The sequence below is a fragment of the Schistocerca nitens genome, chromosome 9 (genome assembly GCF_023898315.1).
Source record: "Schistocerca nitens isolate TAMUIC-IGC-003100 chromosome 9, iqSchNite1.1, whole genome shotgun sequence".
In the NCBI taxonomy this organism is placed as follows: Eukaryota; Metazoa; Arthropoda; class Insecta; order Orthoptera; family Acrididae; genus Schistocerca; species Schistocerca nitens.
The window spans coordinates 12,993,872-13,008,986 of NC_064622.1; the positions used below are offsets into that span (position 1 = coordinate 12,993,872).

The window sequence follows — 15,115 nt, forward strand, 5'->3', positions numbered from 1 at the left end:
ACTTTTAAATCACAGCAAAGCTGCGATTCGTGATCCTTACATTTGATTGCCTCTAACAGCAAAGCCATGGTTTCATAAGATTCTTTCATGTCTACTGCGTAAGCCGAAGGTACCGGTGGAAATGCAGTGCCGTTATGCAGTAGTACTGCTTTCAAGCTGGTTTTACTGGAGTCAATAAATAGTCGCCACTCCTGTGGATTATGTTGTACACCTATCTGCATCATCAGACCATTGACATCTCTACACACACACACACACACACACTGAGTTCTGCATAACGAAATACTGAGCGAAGGATGCACTTCTTGATCTGAAACAGGAAATTTTTGTCCCTGGAGCTAGAAGATTCCGTTGTTGCAGTCTCGACCCCAAGAGTTCAGCTTGCTGTTTCGAAAGTTTTAGATAGCGAACTGTGGATGAAGCCCAACCAACAGGCATTACATGCATTGAGCGAAAATAATAGTGCATTGAGAATGGCTAGCTTGTAGCTGAAATGTAGATCTGCCAATAAAATTTACAAAGGACGACTGATCACTGCAATCTATAATTTACAAGTCAATATAAAAGTCGCTGAGTGCAACAGTTTTCTGAATGGAAGGTAACTTGAATCAGAATACAATTTATATGTTTCTTAACCAAATCAGAGATTGGTTTTCTTTGGGCTTTTTGAGTGAATTTCCCCCACATAATCTAAGTTGTCGGGGTGGTTTAGACAGCATAGAGATTTACTAGTTGCCATTTTTCTTAGTGTAAGTTTTAAACACAAAGAGTTTGCACTCTCATTCACAGGAAACACTCTCTGAGGATCTCTTTCACACCACTGGGTCACCACACCAACCATTTAATGACGATTTATAGATCTTCTAGCTCTCCTCTGCAAACAAAAACCAAAAATTAAACATCAAAACAGAAGAACAGCAAAAAGCGAAATACTGAATACAAAAAATAAAAAACCTTTAAAAACTCAAAAATGGTACGTGGTAGAACATTTTGAACGGTATATTCAGATTCTACACACCAAAATAGATACTAGTTGATGTATCATACCCCAGATGCAAAATGGCTGTTGACTAGTGTAATATTCTCCAATATCCAACTGAAGAGCAGGCGCAAGAGGCCGTCACCTTGCCTGACTCCCACTCGAACGGCGAAACTCTCAGAGAGCCGACTCTGGAGACAGTGGTCGGACTGGACCAATGTGGTGACATGCCGGTGTGCCCGCAGGCTGCCCGGGTCGGTGCTGGAGCAGCTGCTGGCCGCGACCGAGGACCGCCGGCTGGTGAGCGAGGAGCTGGCCTCGCTGCTGCTGGTGGGCCAGCCCGCCACAGAGGCGGCGCTCTGCTTCACCCTGCAGCTGCTGGCGCTACACCCGCAGGTGAGTGGCGGGCGCCCCACTGTAGCAGAGTGGCGAGGGCGCGCGGTTCTGGGGGCTACGCACAACAGCCACCAGTGGCTCTATAGTGCGCGTCATTTACGATGGCGGCCGAGTTTAGGTTCGTTCTGTGCATCTGACACCACAAAACACACTCAGCCAATGAACAGAGAACGACTATGCCAGAGCTCGACTGCAGTGCAGAGCACAGACGAGTGTCTTCAGTTTCAGAAATGTTCAGTCATAAATAAAGTAACTGAACAAAAGCAATGTCTTGATAGCAGACTTTCTTTTATAGAAACTTTGGAAAAAGCTTTCTTTATAACAATTGCTTCATCTTCTATTACTCAATTAAACCAAACAAGCAATAAGCCTCCTAATTCAGGCAATAGCGAGGAAAGGTGTTTGTATAATTCCCACAAACTGCTTTTTTGCAATAAAGAACAGCGGTAATTGTTTATTTCCTATTGTACTTCGACGAAACGTGAATAATTCATAGTCAGACCAACAGTGTTTGTCGGTATTTGGTGTGATGTTTTAGAGTCTTCCAGGAGTTCTGTTCAATGACAAGCTGCGTTAGCATAATGGTTGAGATGTTTGGCTCCTATGTGATTGGTTCTGAGTTCAAACCTTCATTGGTGCTCAATGTTTTCTTTATTTAAAAACAATATCGAAGTGTCTTACTTCATGAATTTTATCCGTTTGAATGTAATTTTTTTGAATTTCCTAGTCCTTTGACTCTTCATTATAATCGTAATAAGTTTTCGGTTTTTCTAATTTTGTCCTCCAATATTTCTTTCCACAGCAATTAAAAACAATGAAAAGGCACACATACACTATTCATGTTATCTGTTTTGTTTGTATTTCTTCTCTTCCGCAGTCGCTGGTTTACTATTCACATTGAGATATATTCTTTTGTGACAGTATTAAAAGTATTATTTAGAGCAGAATTTCGGCTCGTACGTTGCCGAGCTTCTTGATTGTCTAACTCAATCCTTTGCTCCGCTGCTTTGGCAACATCATATTCAATGTTTTCGTCGACTGATCTATGTTTTGGCAACTATTTGCTATCCGTTGTGACAAACACACATTGTTTGCGCACTGCACCTCACAGACAATATATTTTAGTTCCTATGTTTTATTACATCCATAATTCAGTTTTGTGTACTTTGCCAACTTTGGTTTAATCAGAACGTTTTAGAAAAAAGCGAAATAACTCTGGTATAAATAAAAGTTTTATTACAGTCCCTGAAGATGGAATATTTCCCAATATTACATATGACACCTATCTGGTACTTGAATTAAATAAGACATTGTTATACAGTAAATTTAATATGAAATTTAGGTATCTTGTCCACATTTCATTCTCAACATTGTGGCAACTAAAATCGACAATACGGGAAGTATACACTATGGACTTTTACCTCTGCAAACTCTTCAAAATTTCGTGCAATGGTTTACTACATTTAATGCTGCACAATAACTGCGTTGAACATCGAAACAAAATTAAGTCTATTATGGGGGGAAGGTATCAGTCAAGAAGATGTGTAAAAATCAAATTTTTGGGCAAAATAGTTTTTGTGAGATGGTATGATAAGTGTGTCAAAGCAGTGGGAACGCCATGTGTCTGCACAGGCGGCGAGCAGTGCAGTGATGACAAAATCGCGCACAGAGCGGAATGCGGGGAGTACGTCTCTGTAGCAGCGAAAGAGTTAATGCGGCCATGGTGGCTTTACTTCATGAACTGCGCGCTCCCCCCTAAACGTAAGTTTGCGAACTCTACTATACTATGGCGCTGCTCCTCTTGGCGCGTGCGTCGTGTGCAACTGGCAACGCAGCAATCTCCCGCGTCTGGGCGGGCATGCGCGAGCTGCCAAGATAAAAGAATTGAACTATAGTGTCGTTGGACGTCGAGTCGAACTCACATCGGATGACAGGCACCGGTAACTCGACGCTGCTTCGACCCTGTGCCAGAGCGCCTGCTGAGCGGTGGCATGTTACTCGCTCGGCAATCTGTGACCGGATGCTTTCCAGCCGTGGTCAGGGCGACAGCTGACCACTGTCTGCATCGAGGCTCGCCAGGACAGCACTGCATCTTGTTGAAAGAGAACACCACACAGACCGTGAAGGGCGGGCACAGCACGGCCACTGACCATAACAAGTGAGCGCTGTAGAGGCTGCTGTCCTAATTAACAGCTCGTGAACCAGCCAATGCCAACCCATACCGTGACAGGTGCTGGGCTCCAATGCAGCCTCACTGTTGTGCCAAAAGGAAAACGCTTAAGTTAAAATCTTCTGGGTTATTATTCCGCATCATGTTTCTTCTAAAATGTTCGACGTTGCAACCCGTCTGCTGAGGTCTTCCTCAGGATCTTTTGGTGTCCACTACTGCTAGAACACTGTCAGAGACGAGGCTCGCGTCCACTTATAAAGGGGGAATTTTCTGGCGATCGTGCTGGATAAGTGATAGTACTGGTTAAAATACATGTGGCTATACTCATAGGCTAATACAGAAGAAGGGGCGTTGGTAGCTCAGCTCATCTCCTGTGGATACCATTGGCGGTCATCGTCATTGGATAGAAAGGCACTGTTCCACATTTATGCTGGAGAAGGGTTATTGGTTGAAATGCCTGCTACCGCTATTGGTTGGTCGTCATCAGTGGCTAGATTCGAAACGGACAGAGCAAGAGAGGGGGAATGTTTACCCAAAATGTTATTTTCCTCCGAGGCGACTTGCAGCGCGTTGTTTATGCCGGTCACACACCGCGGCCGCGTATTTACTTCCTTGAGAGTGAGGTCGGTCTCCCGTTCCTAGATGTGTTGGTATACAGAAGATATGATAACACTCTAGGTCACAGAGTGTACAGAAAGCCAACTAACACAAACAGGTATTTAGATGCAACTTCGCACCACCACCCACCCCAGAACCAAGCAGTACTCAACACTCTGTCTTCACGTGCCTTTCGTATCAGCGATGACGACAACTTAGAATCGGAGATGAATTTTTTAAAGAGGACACTGAAGGCAAATGGGTATGATAGTTATTCAATCGACAGGGCTTTTGGGTGGAATATTTATACGGCTGATAAGAATGACGGGGAACTGCCTTCTCACTCCGTCAGGTTACCGTTCGTTTCTGGGGTCACTGACCGCATAAGCAGAATTTTAAAGAAAAATGGTATTCAGACATCTTTCTTTAGTCAAAACAAAATAAAAGACCTTTTCCGACGGAAAACAGATGCACCTGATTAGCTCCACAACGCAGGCGTCTATCGAGTGTCATGTGGCTGCGGCAAAGTGTATATAGGCGAAACGGGAAGAACTGTTAAAGAACGCATTAAGGAACACGAACGGCACATGCGGCTAAATCAAAGTGCAAAATCGGCAGTAGCGAAACATCACGAGAACTGTGGCTCTGACATCGATTTTAATAACGTACGTGTACTGGCTAAAGCAACAAACATTTACAGAAGAAAAGGTCAGAGAAGCGGTTGAAATTTCTAAGAATTCATCTGATTTCAACAGAGAGGACGCCTATAGGCCATCAAGGAAGTAAATACGCGACCGCGGTGTGGGAGCGGCATAAACAACACGCTGCAAGTCGCATCGGCGGAAAATAACATTTTGGGTAAACATTCCCCCTCTCTTGCTCTGTCCGTTCCGAATCTAGCCACTGATGACGACCAACCAATAGCGGTAGCAGGCATTCCAACCAATAACCCTTCTCCAGCATAAATGTGGAACAGTGCCTTTCTATCCAATGACGATGACCGCCAATGGTATCCACAGGAGATGAGCTACCGACGCTTCTTCTGTATTAGCCTATGAGTATCGCCCACCAATGGGAGCCACATGTATTTTAACCAATACTATCACTTCTCCAGCACGATCGCCAGAAAATTCCCCCTTTATAAGTGGACGCGAGCCTCGTCTCTGACACAGTTCTAGCAGTAGTGGACACCAAAAGATCCTGAGGGAGACCTCAGCAGAGGGGTTGAAACGTCGAACATTTTAGAAGAAACATGATGCGGCCTAATAACCCAGAAGATTTTAACTTCAGTGACAACGGCCACGAAAGCCTGCAGACTTACATAGAAAAACGCTTGTTGGCGCTGTGGTGGGTTCTTAGATTTACTTCTGCAGAAGACCAAAATGACACTACAATACACACACAATGCTGGATCACTTTATTATAACTGGAACTACGCCAAACACTTTGCAACAATTTCTCTCCGCAGGAATGTCATGTGTACGAGTATTTGATTCTGTCACTGAACACTATCTTATCACTTGGTACAGTACAAGACAACAGTGCCTTTTCTCAATCAAGTATAAATTTCGCTACATAGTTCCATCTAATCGAGGGTGAGTCAAATGAAAACCTTAAATTTGTAATAACAAATCGAAATTTCGCGCCGTTATCCTGTAAGTTGATAAGCGTGCTACAAACGTCGTGCAGAACGGCCTGTAGGGGGCAGCATAGTGCAGATTCACACATACTGTCGCAGTATCAGTATAAAAATGGCCGCTCCACGGGTAAGAACAGCGTTCTGTTATTCGGTTTTTCCATAGTGAAGGTGTGACACATATTGAAACTCATCGACGAATGAAGGTTCAGTACGGTGATGCATGTTTGTCACAGCAGCAAGTCCAAGAATGGCGTAGGAAGTTCGCAAATGGTGTGACTTCAGTGGAAGATGCACCTCGTCCAGGTCAGGCACAACGAGTTGTGACTCCACAGAACACTGCAGCAGTTGAAGCCATAGTGAAGGAAAACCGCCTAGCGACACTGAATGACATTGCAGCATGTTTACTCATGGGTCAGCATACCACATTGTGCATGATGTGCCCCAGTTTCACAAAGTGTCTGCAAGATGGGTGCCACGACAGCTGACTCCTGAAATGAGAGAACGACGTGTTGATGCTTGTGAAGAACTTCTTCGGCGCTTTGAACGAGAAGGTGATGGCTTCCTTGCAATAATCGTTACAGTGGACGAAACCTGGGTTCACTTCCACCAACAGGAAACGAAGGGAGCGAGCAAGGAATGGCTTCATTCCTCATCACCAAAACCAAAGAATTTTCGAACAGAACCATCAACAGGGAAGGTTATGCTGACCCTCTTTTGGGACGAAAAAGGCGTCATTTCGGAGCATTACATGTCTAGAGGGACCACTGTCACCAGGGCATCATACACAGAGCTCCTAAAAAATCATCTGCAGCCTGCAATCAAATCAAAGCGACGTGGATTGCTGTCAGCAGGTGTCCTTTTGCAACATGACAAGGCAAGGCCCCACACTGCCCGTACAACAGTTGCAACGATCCCAGACCTGCATTTTGAGTGTCTTCCGCATCCACCATATTCACCAGACCTTGCCCCAAGTGATTTCCATACGTTTGGACCACTCAGAGACGCCCTGGGAGGAAAGAAGTTCCGTTCTGATGAAGAGGTACGCCACGCGATGCATGAGTGGTTGCGCGGACTACCAAAAGAATTTTTTTCTAAAGGAATTTATGCACTTTGTAAGCGTTGGAGGACTTGCATTGATGAAGGGGAGATTATGTTGAAAAGTGATACAGCTTTGTACCACTTCTGCACAATAAATAATATTTAAAAAAATATTTAAGGTTTTCATTTGACTCACCTTCATAACTTTCGCACTGCTGGCTGTGTAGTGAATCCGACATCTTTAGAGTAGGCTGTGCAGCACTCACTCTGCAGCAGTGGCGTAGGGAACTCCTGAGAGGAGTGTCTGCGACATCGTCTCTAATTAGTCACTGCGTGGTTCACTGACTGTGGCTATTTGTGATTCTGTCGCTACAAACCAACTTTGCCACAGGATCTCCTCCATCGGACGACCCCACATACCTCCCCGCCTGATCTCCACTCCACCGTCGTGTAGTGCTGTCCCACGTGACGACGGCGGGGGAGGGGGAAGGCGTGAATGTAGACATACACTATGCGATCAAAAGTATACGGATACCTCCACAAACATACGTTTTTCATATTACGTGCATTGTACTGCCACCTACTGCCACGTACTCCGTATCAGCGACCCCAGAAGTCATTAGGCAGCTCGAGAGAGCAGAATGGGGCGCTCCGCGGAATTCACGAACTTCGAACGTGGTCAGGTGATTGGGTGTCACTTGTGTCATACGTCTGTATGCGGGATTTCCACACTCCTAAACATCCCTAGGTCCATTGCTTCCGATGTGATAGTGAAGTGGAAACGTGAAGGGACACGTACAGCACAAAAGAGTACAGGCCGATCTCGTCTGTTGACTGACGGAGACCGCCGACAATTGAAGAGGATCGTAATGTGAAATAGGCAGACATCTATCCACAACACCACACAGGAATTCCAAACTGCATCAGGATCCACTGCAAGTACTATGAAAGTTAGGCGGGAGGTGATAAAACGTGGATTTCATGGTTGAGCAGCTGCTCATAAGCCACACTTCATGCCGGTAAATGCTAAACGACGACTCGCTTGGTGTAAGGAGCATAAACATTGGATGATTGAACAGTGGAAAACCGTTGTGTGACGTGACGAATCACGGTACACAATGTGGCGATCCAACGACAGGGTGTCGATATGGCATATGCCCGGTGAATGTCATCTACCAGCATGTGTAGTGCCAAGAGTAAAATTCGGTGGTGTTGGTGTTGTGGTGTGGCCATGTTTTTCATGGAGACGGCTTGCAGACCTTGGTGTTTTGCGTGGCACTATCACAGGACAGGACTACATTGATGTTTTAAGCAGCATCTTGCTTCCAACTGTTGAAGAGCAATTCGGGGATGGCGATTGCATCTTTCAAGAAGATCGAGCACCTCTTCCCAATGCACGGCCTGTGGCAGAGTGGTTACACGACAATAAAATCCCTGTAATGGTCTGGCCTGCACAGAGTCGTGACCTGAATCCTATAGTACACCTCTGGAATGTTTTGCAACGCCGACTTCGTGCCAGGCCTCACCGACCGACATCGATACCTCTCCTCGGTGCAAGACTCCGTGAATAATGGGCTTTCATTATCCAAGAAACCTTCCAGTGCCGGATTGAACGTATGCCTGCGAGAGTGGAAGCTGACATCGAGGCTAAGGGTGGGCCAACATCATATTGAATTCCAGTATTATCGATGGAGGCCGCCACAAACTTGCAAGTCATTTTCAGCCAGGTGTCCGGATACTTTTCATCACATAGTGTAGTTGAGGAGGCAGCGAGTGAAACAACTTCTGATGGCAACTCCTTGTCCACACACCGATATCCACTTTGCGAGTGCTGAGGAAGTCTGGCCGGAAAACCAGCCACGCGGGTGCGTGCCTGTGTCCAGTGAGGCAGACGCTGTGGTCGGGTCGACAGCAAGCGGAAGTCACGGGGTGGTGTGATGGCTGTGCAGGGACAGTGCCTAAGTGGCGACCGCCTCAGGCTTGAGGACGGGCGCCAGCCTCAGTGACGTCAGCGAGTGCGGCGGTGGCTGGACGTCGATCTCGACTCGCACCACTCGGCTCGGCAGCAGCTGCGACAGGCAGGCAGGTGCGGACGGCTGCTGTCGCAGACCCCAGCGGCGTGCCGGGTATGCTGAGCCAGACTCACTGACACGAGAGCACTGCAGCTGATCCCAGTGACGGCGATGCAGCCCGACAGAACTTTGAACGGTACGAAACGAACGTCCCGAGACCTCTGTGATGACACCGTGCTCCCAACGCTGTTTCTTGTCCAAAACTCTAAAGAAGACTTCATCCTGCAGCTGAAATTTTCTCTAACCTGGCGGAACGAATTGCTTCCGCGGTGGCCACGGAAAATGCGACGGGGTATGGTGACGACGATCGTGTAGTAATTCTGCTGGTGAATTTCCGTCGAGTGGCAAAGAGCAGTGTGAGGAAAGAAAAATCTTTAAGGCTTGCTCCAGTTTGTGTGGGAAATGAAGTTTCTCCACGTGACTTTTGAACATTTCGGTGACCTGATCACCTTCACTGTTAGACTGAGAGCGGCACACAAAACTGCTGACAATCGGCTGACTTGAACTGAGACCATTTCCCGAAACAAGGACCTCAGGAAGACCTTCAAGTCGTAAAATAGAAAGCAAAAGCCAATACCACCAGCTGGCTGGAGTGGCCGTGCGGTTCTAGGCGCTACAGTCTGGAGCCGAGCGACCGCTACGGTCGCAGGTTCGAATCCTGCCTCGGGCATGGATGTGTGTGATGTCCTTAGGTTAGTTAGGTTTAAGTAGTTCTAAGTTCTAGGCGACTGATGACCTCTGAAGTTAAGTCCCATAGTGCTCAGAGCCATTTGAACCAATACCGCCTAGCAGTAGTGGTGGACGTCATAGGGACAGCAAAAGATAATTTTCTGTATGTGTCTACTACCAAAAACTACTGAGTGTTCGCCGGCCGCTGTGGCCGAGCGGTTCTAGGCGCTTCAGTCCGGAATCGCACGACTGCTACTGTCGCAGGTTCGAATCCTGCGTCGGGCATGGATGTGTGTGATGTCCTTAGGTTAGTTAGGTTCAAGTAGTTCTAAGTCTAGGGGACTGATGACCTCAGATGTTAAATCCCATAGTGCTCAGAGCCATTTGAACCATTTATTGCGTGTTCCAGATTGGACCCACAAAATCGAATGGATGCGTTGCCACGGTCCAGGCGGAAGTGACCACTCAATAAAACGTTGTGGCGGGGTGACTGATATTCTGCCCACGCATTAGCGCAAGAGGTTCTTTTCTCTGTCTGGGCGTGTATACCCTGCCATGTTCATTGACGTTGCGTGGGCTGCCTTATGCGAATTACTCCCAACGACCTCGGTGCAACAAAGACAAAACTTGTCAGTGGAGAGAGACATGAATCACAGCCTGTGTGTCGTCATTCTCTGCACGCAACAACAGAACACCTGGATAGCGTGTGACAATGCGAAAAATAGCCCGTGTTACAAAACTACCTGAAGAGCTGGGTCGGAAGCAGTTGCTCCAGGAATACGCCGCAAGTCAAGAAGGAAAGCTTGGAAGAATTTGAAAATTCTGAGTACCTGTATGATATCGTGATACCCCACATGAAACGAATGCTGTGTCGGTACTGTCTGGTAACTGAGGCTACAACTGAGAGTTCGAATGGTGCGCAGAGGGCTTGGTCAACAACTTTTATTGATAACTGGAGGATATCAGAGCGCAACAATGCAGTTCTCTGCAGTCAAATAGACCTTCCGACCGTACAAATATTGGTGGAACTTTGTTACACCATAGATAACAGTGAGTGTCCCTTTTTCAAGTTGACTGTAATTACACTGTGCTTTCTTGAGGGTTTTCGAGGCGAAAGCAGTGGGTCTATCAGATGAAGCTATTCTCCCAAACCTGGAAGAAGACGCATCCACGGCTAACCCAACAAGCTTAGCTGTATCAAAATGAAGCAGAAAACGGCGTCTTAATAATGTGTCCTGTAATTGCTGAAATCCGCCCTGACATTCTTTCGACCGCACAAAGGGAACACATTTGCAATGAACTTAATGTAATATGTAAACCTCCCTATGACAGCTTGGAGCTCCTTAACGTTAGAGGCTGCTGGCAGATCTCTAATTGCAGACAAGTGAGAATTAGCAGGATGAATACTCTGTGTGATGTGCCATTTATAAATTGTTCTAAATATTCAAGTTCTTCTTGGAGAAGGGTCGCTTTTGCTTGTTGCTCTTTAAACCAGACGCAAAAAGAACTTGAAACAAGCAGTCTAAATTGGCCAAATATTCAGCAGGTGTGCGACACGTGAAACAGTATCAAATGGTTCAAATGGCTCTGAGCACTATGGGACTTAACATCTGAGGTCATCAGTCCTCTTAGAACTGCTTAAACCTAACTAACCTAAGGATATCACACACATCCATGCCCGAGGCTGGATTCGAACCTGCGACCGTAGCAGCAGCGCGTTTCCGGACTGAAGCGTCAAGAACCGCTCGGCCACAACGGCCGGCAAACAATATGATCGAGGTAGTTTGTACAGAAAGGGACTTTTACTCTTTTACAGAAACCGTTGATAAATAACAGGAGCTGCAGCACTTCCGAATAATAATCTTCGAGACTACAACACTCTCAGATTAGTGTTGATCACAAAACATTGCTTTGACTACTCGTCCAGTGGTGACTCTAACAAGTGAACCTCCCCATCGCACCCCCCTCAGATGTAGTTATAAGTTGGCACAGTGGATAGGCCTTGAAAAACTGAACACAGACAAATTGAGAAAACAGGAAGAAGTTGTGTGGAACTATGAAAAAATAAGCAAAATATACAAACTGAGTAGTCCATGCGCAGGATATCCAACATCAAGGACACTGTGAGCTCAGGAGCGCCGTGGTCCCGTGGTAGCGTGAGCAGCTGCAGAACGAGAGGTCCTTGGTTCAAGTCTTCCCTCGAGTGAAAATTTTACTTTATTTATTTTTGCATAGTTATTATCTGTCCGTTCGTTCATTGACGTCTCTGTTCACTGTAATAAGTTTAGTGTCTGTGTTTTGCGACCGCATCGCAAAACCGTGCGATTAGTAGACGAAAGGACGTGCCTCTCCAATGGGAACCGAAAACATTTGATCGCAAGGTCATAGGTCAACCGATTCCTCCACAGGAAAACACACCTGATATATTCTATACGACACTGGTGACGGCATGTGCGTCACATAACAGGAATATGCTGTCGACCTACGTAACTTGTACACTTGGCGAATGGGTAAAAAGATTCTTCTACCTCACCCGATTTAGGTTTTCTTGTGGATGTGATAATCACTTCCAAAAAAGTGATGAAAAAACAAGAGTTTGTCACATAAACTGAAAATAAAAAATTAATCTTTTCACTTGATGGAAGATTTGAACCAAGGACCTCTCATTCCGCAGCTGCTCACGCTACCACGAGACCACGGCGCTCCTGCGTTCCCGGTGTCCTTGATGTTGCCTATCTTTCCATGAACTACTCAGTTTGTATATTTTACTTATTTTTTCACAGTTCCAAACAACTTCTTCCTGTTTTCTCGATTGATCTGTGTTCAGTTTTTCAAGGCCTATCCACTGTGCCAACTTATAACTACATCTGAGGGGGGTGCGATGGGGGGGTTCCCTTGTAAGTATGCCGCATGCAAGTCAGCTTTGGAAAAGAACCTGCCGTTTTCCATTGAGCCCAGTAATTCCTCCGGTCGTAGGAGAGAAAATGGATCAACGACAATTTGTGGGTTTACTGTTGCTTTAAAATCAGCATACAGGCGTAAACATCCTGATGGCTTTTTGAGAACGACCAACAGTGACACTGACTGACTTGCGGAAACGGGTTGTATCGTTCCATTGTCTTTCCACAACTGCAGTTCCTGAGAACGTTGCTCATGGATGACATAAAGGACAGGCCTTTTACGGAAAAATCGCGTTTGGACATTATCTCTAACACTAGTGTGCGCTTCAAAATCTTTCTTCTTTCTTAATCGTGATTCAAGCACTTCACTTTACTTATTACAGAAGTGACAAACAGTAGGACGAGGCACTGACTTACTGATTTGTAACGCGCAGTCTTCAACGCACAGGCTGAACAAATCAAACAAGTCTGAGCAAAATGTGTTTCCAGTGTTCGTAGAACTGAATACGTGATATGCAACACATTTTGTAATGTTACGAAGAGTTGCTGGCAAACTCCACGTGACCAGTACTGGTACTTGGCGACTTTTAAATGCAAACAAAACAGTAGTAGGCTTCTGTAGCCACTGGATACCGAGCCTTTCATACGTGTCTGTACTGATAAGAGAAACAGATGAAACAGTATCTAACTGAAACGTAGATTTCATATATCCGTAATTGAAGTGGACGATTTGGGACGTCAGCTAGTATAATATATGTTAAAAAATGTAATCAATTCCAGTTTACATGATCAAAAGTACGATCAGGTACACGGAAATGCTCTAAACAGAAGCAATCTAGGTAATGTCAGTTGAAATAAACGGTCATATATGTAATCTATTTGTTGTTCCTCTAATAAATACACACAAACACAGCCACTCAGTAAAATACACGCTGTGTAATTCTTGTATTAGGTATGTGATCTCGTCGAGTGTCAATTCGAGTTAATTACGATCAATGAAGCGCTTAATCTCTATTTACTATCGGCAAATACTCAAACATGGGGACTCATTCATTTTACTTATCTTTATAATTCAGTTATTGTATAGATTGTACTCGATTGACACCGACATAGAAATTATTTCAGCGACGTGTTAACTTTTACTTTTATTTAAATGAATAGTTTTTTAAATTGATTAGCATGTATTTTACACTATTGACTACCTTGTATCAGCTGCGTTTCATACCATTTTTTCGGTTCCTTACCATTTCTTTCGTGGTGTTAGGAACGAAATTGTCTAAGTAAATTACGCCACTGTTACTTTAATATGATGACAGTACAGAATTTTGCAAACGTAACTCTAGTCTACCTTGCCCACCGTTCACTACTAGAAAACAATGAAGTATACCTAACATATGTCTGATTGGCAATGCGTATGTTCTCCTTTTTATAGTTCAATACTTAAAAAAAAATTACTACGTTCCACGCCTATATCATTATCCATTAGAATAACGGCTTGTCACTTAAGCTTTTATATACTCCCATTTTTAATACCTGATATTAACCTATCATAAAACGATTGTGCATATACAGCTTCATTTGTATTTAGTGATACCACGTAAATGGTTAATGTCCAGAGTGATGACATTTTAACGGAAATTACCAAAAATATAATTAGTTCATTAAAACTGCCCATTATGTAATATGGTTATAATAGAATTGTTTTGCATAATAACCCATAAATTACTGTTGTTGCATTGGTTGTTTATGTATGGTACGTTGTATTCAGGGCCTGAAGATAATGTTGTAACAACTTCGAAACTAGTCGCCAATAAAACCAACACCTTAATACAGCTGGCGGGATTTCGTCATTTTTTAACATATCAACCGTAATTGTCTGTTGAGCTACTCTTAACTGGACAAAAAGTTCGTTCCTCTGTCTGTGTACTACAGCAGAACATCTCTGCGGGGCTGTAATGCCGCTGTCAACACGACGCGCGCTTCCTGAGAGCCTCTCTGAAACTCAGCAGCGAGCAGCCCTGCGCACGGTCTGCCTGCCTCGTAGACAGACTGTCTGGCCACGACCTGCCAGCCTACCGCACTGGAAACATTTGCCATCACGACCTGAAAAAGCTTTTCTGTCATGACTTGAAAAACGCTGAGGGCAAGAACTCCTCATGTACGAGACTGATAGCTTTTACCTTTACGTTCGTTGTTAACCTGAGCTCTGTTATTATTCTCTTTAGCATTAGCATTAATTTTAGACTGTGTGTGTCGTGCGTTTTTAACTCGAGAAATACAAGGAGCCTCAAAATCAGTTTCAACTGTATCCACAATATTTTCACGTATAAGAAGGTGTAATTAGATGAATGACGAACACTAACTTCGCTTAACGAAGATTTATTCAGCACTTGCGGATGCAAGAGCGCCGAGCGAACTGCCTCCTGCCAGAACACATACGATATATATACAGCTACAGAACAATCCAGTAGCCGGTCAGAGTGGCCGTGCGGTTCTGGGCGCTACGGTCGCAGGTTCGAATCCTGCCTCGGGCATGGATGTGTGTGATGTCCTTAGGTTAGTTAGGTTTAATTAGTTCTAAATTCTAGGCGACTGATGACCTCAGAAGTTAAGTCGCATAGTGCTCAGAGCCATTTGAACTATTTTGAACAATCC

At 44.9% G+C, this 15,115-nt stretch overlaps 1 protein-coding gene across 1 annotated transcript in view; it reads left to right on the top strand.

Moving 5' to 3' along the window:
• LOC126203497 (cytochrome P450 4C1-like) overlaps positions 1 to 15,115 on the top strand; it is a 160,500-nt gene that overhangs the window by 118,548 nt on the left and 26,837 nt on the right. The window contains exon 5 of the mRNA XM_049937826.1: positions 1,225 to 1,375. Within this exon, the coding sequence (XP_049793783.1) occupies positions 1,225 to 1,375 (151 nt within the window). The remainder of the gene's footprint in view (positions 1 to 1,224; positions 1,376 to 15,115) is intronic.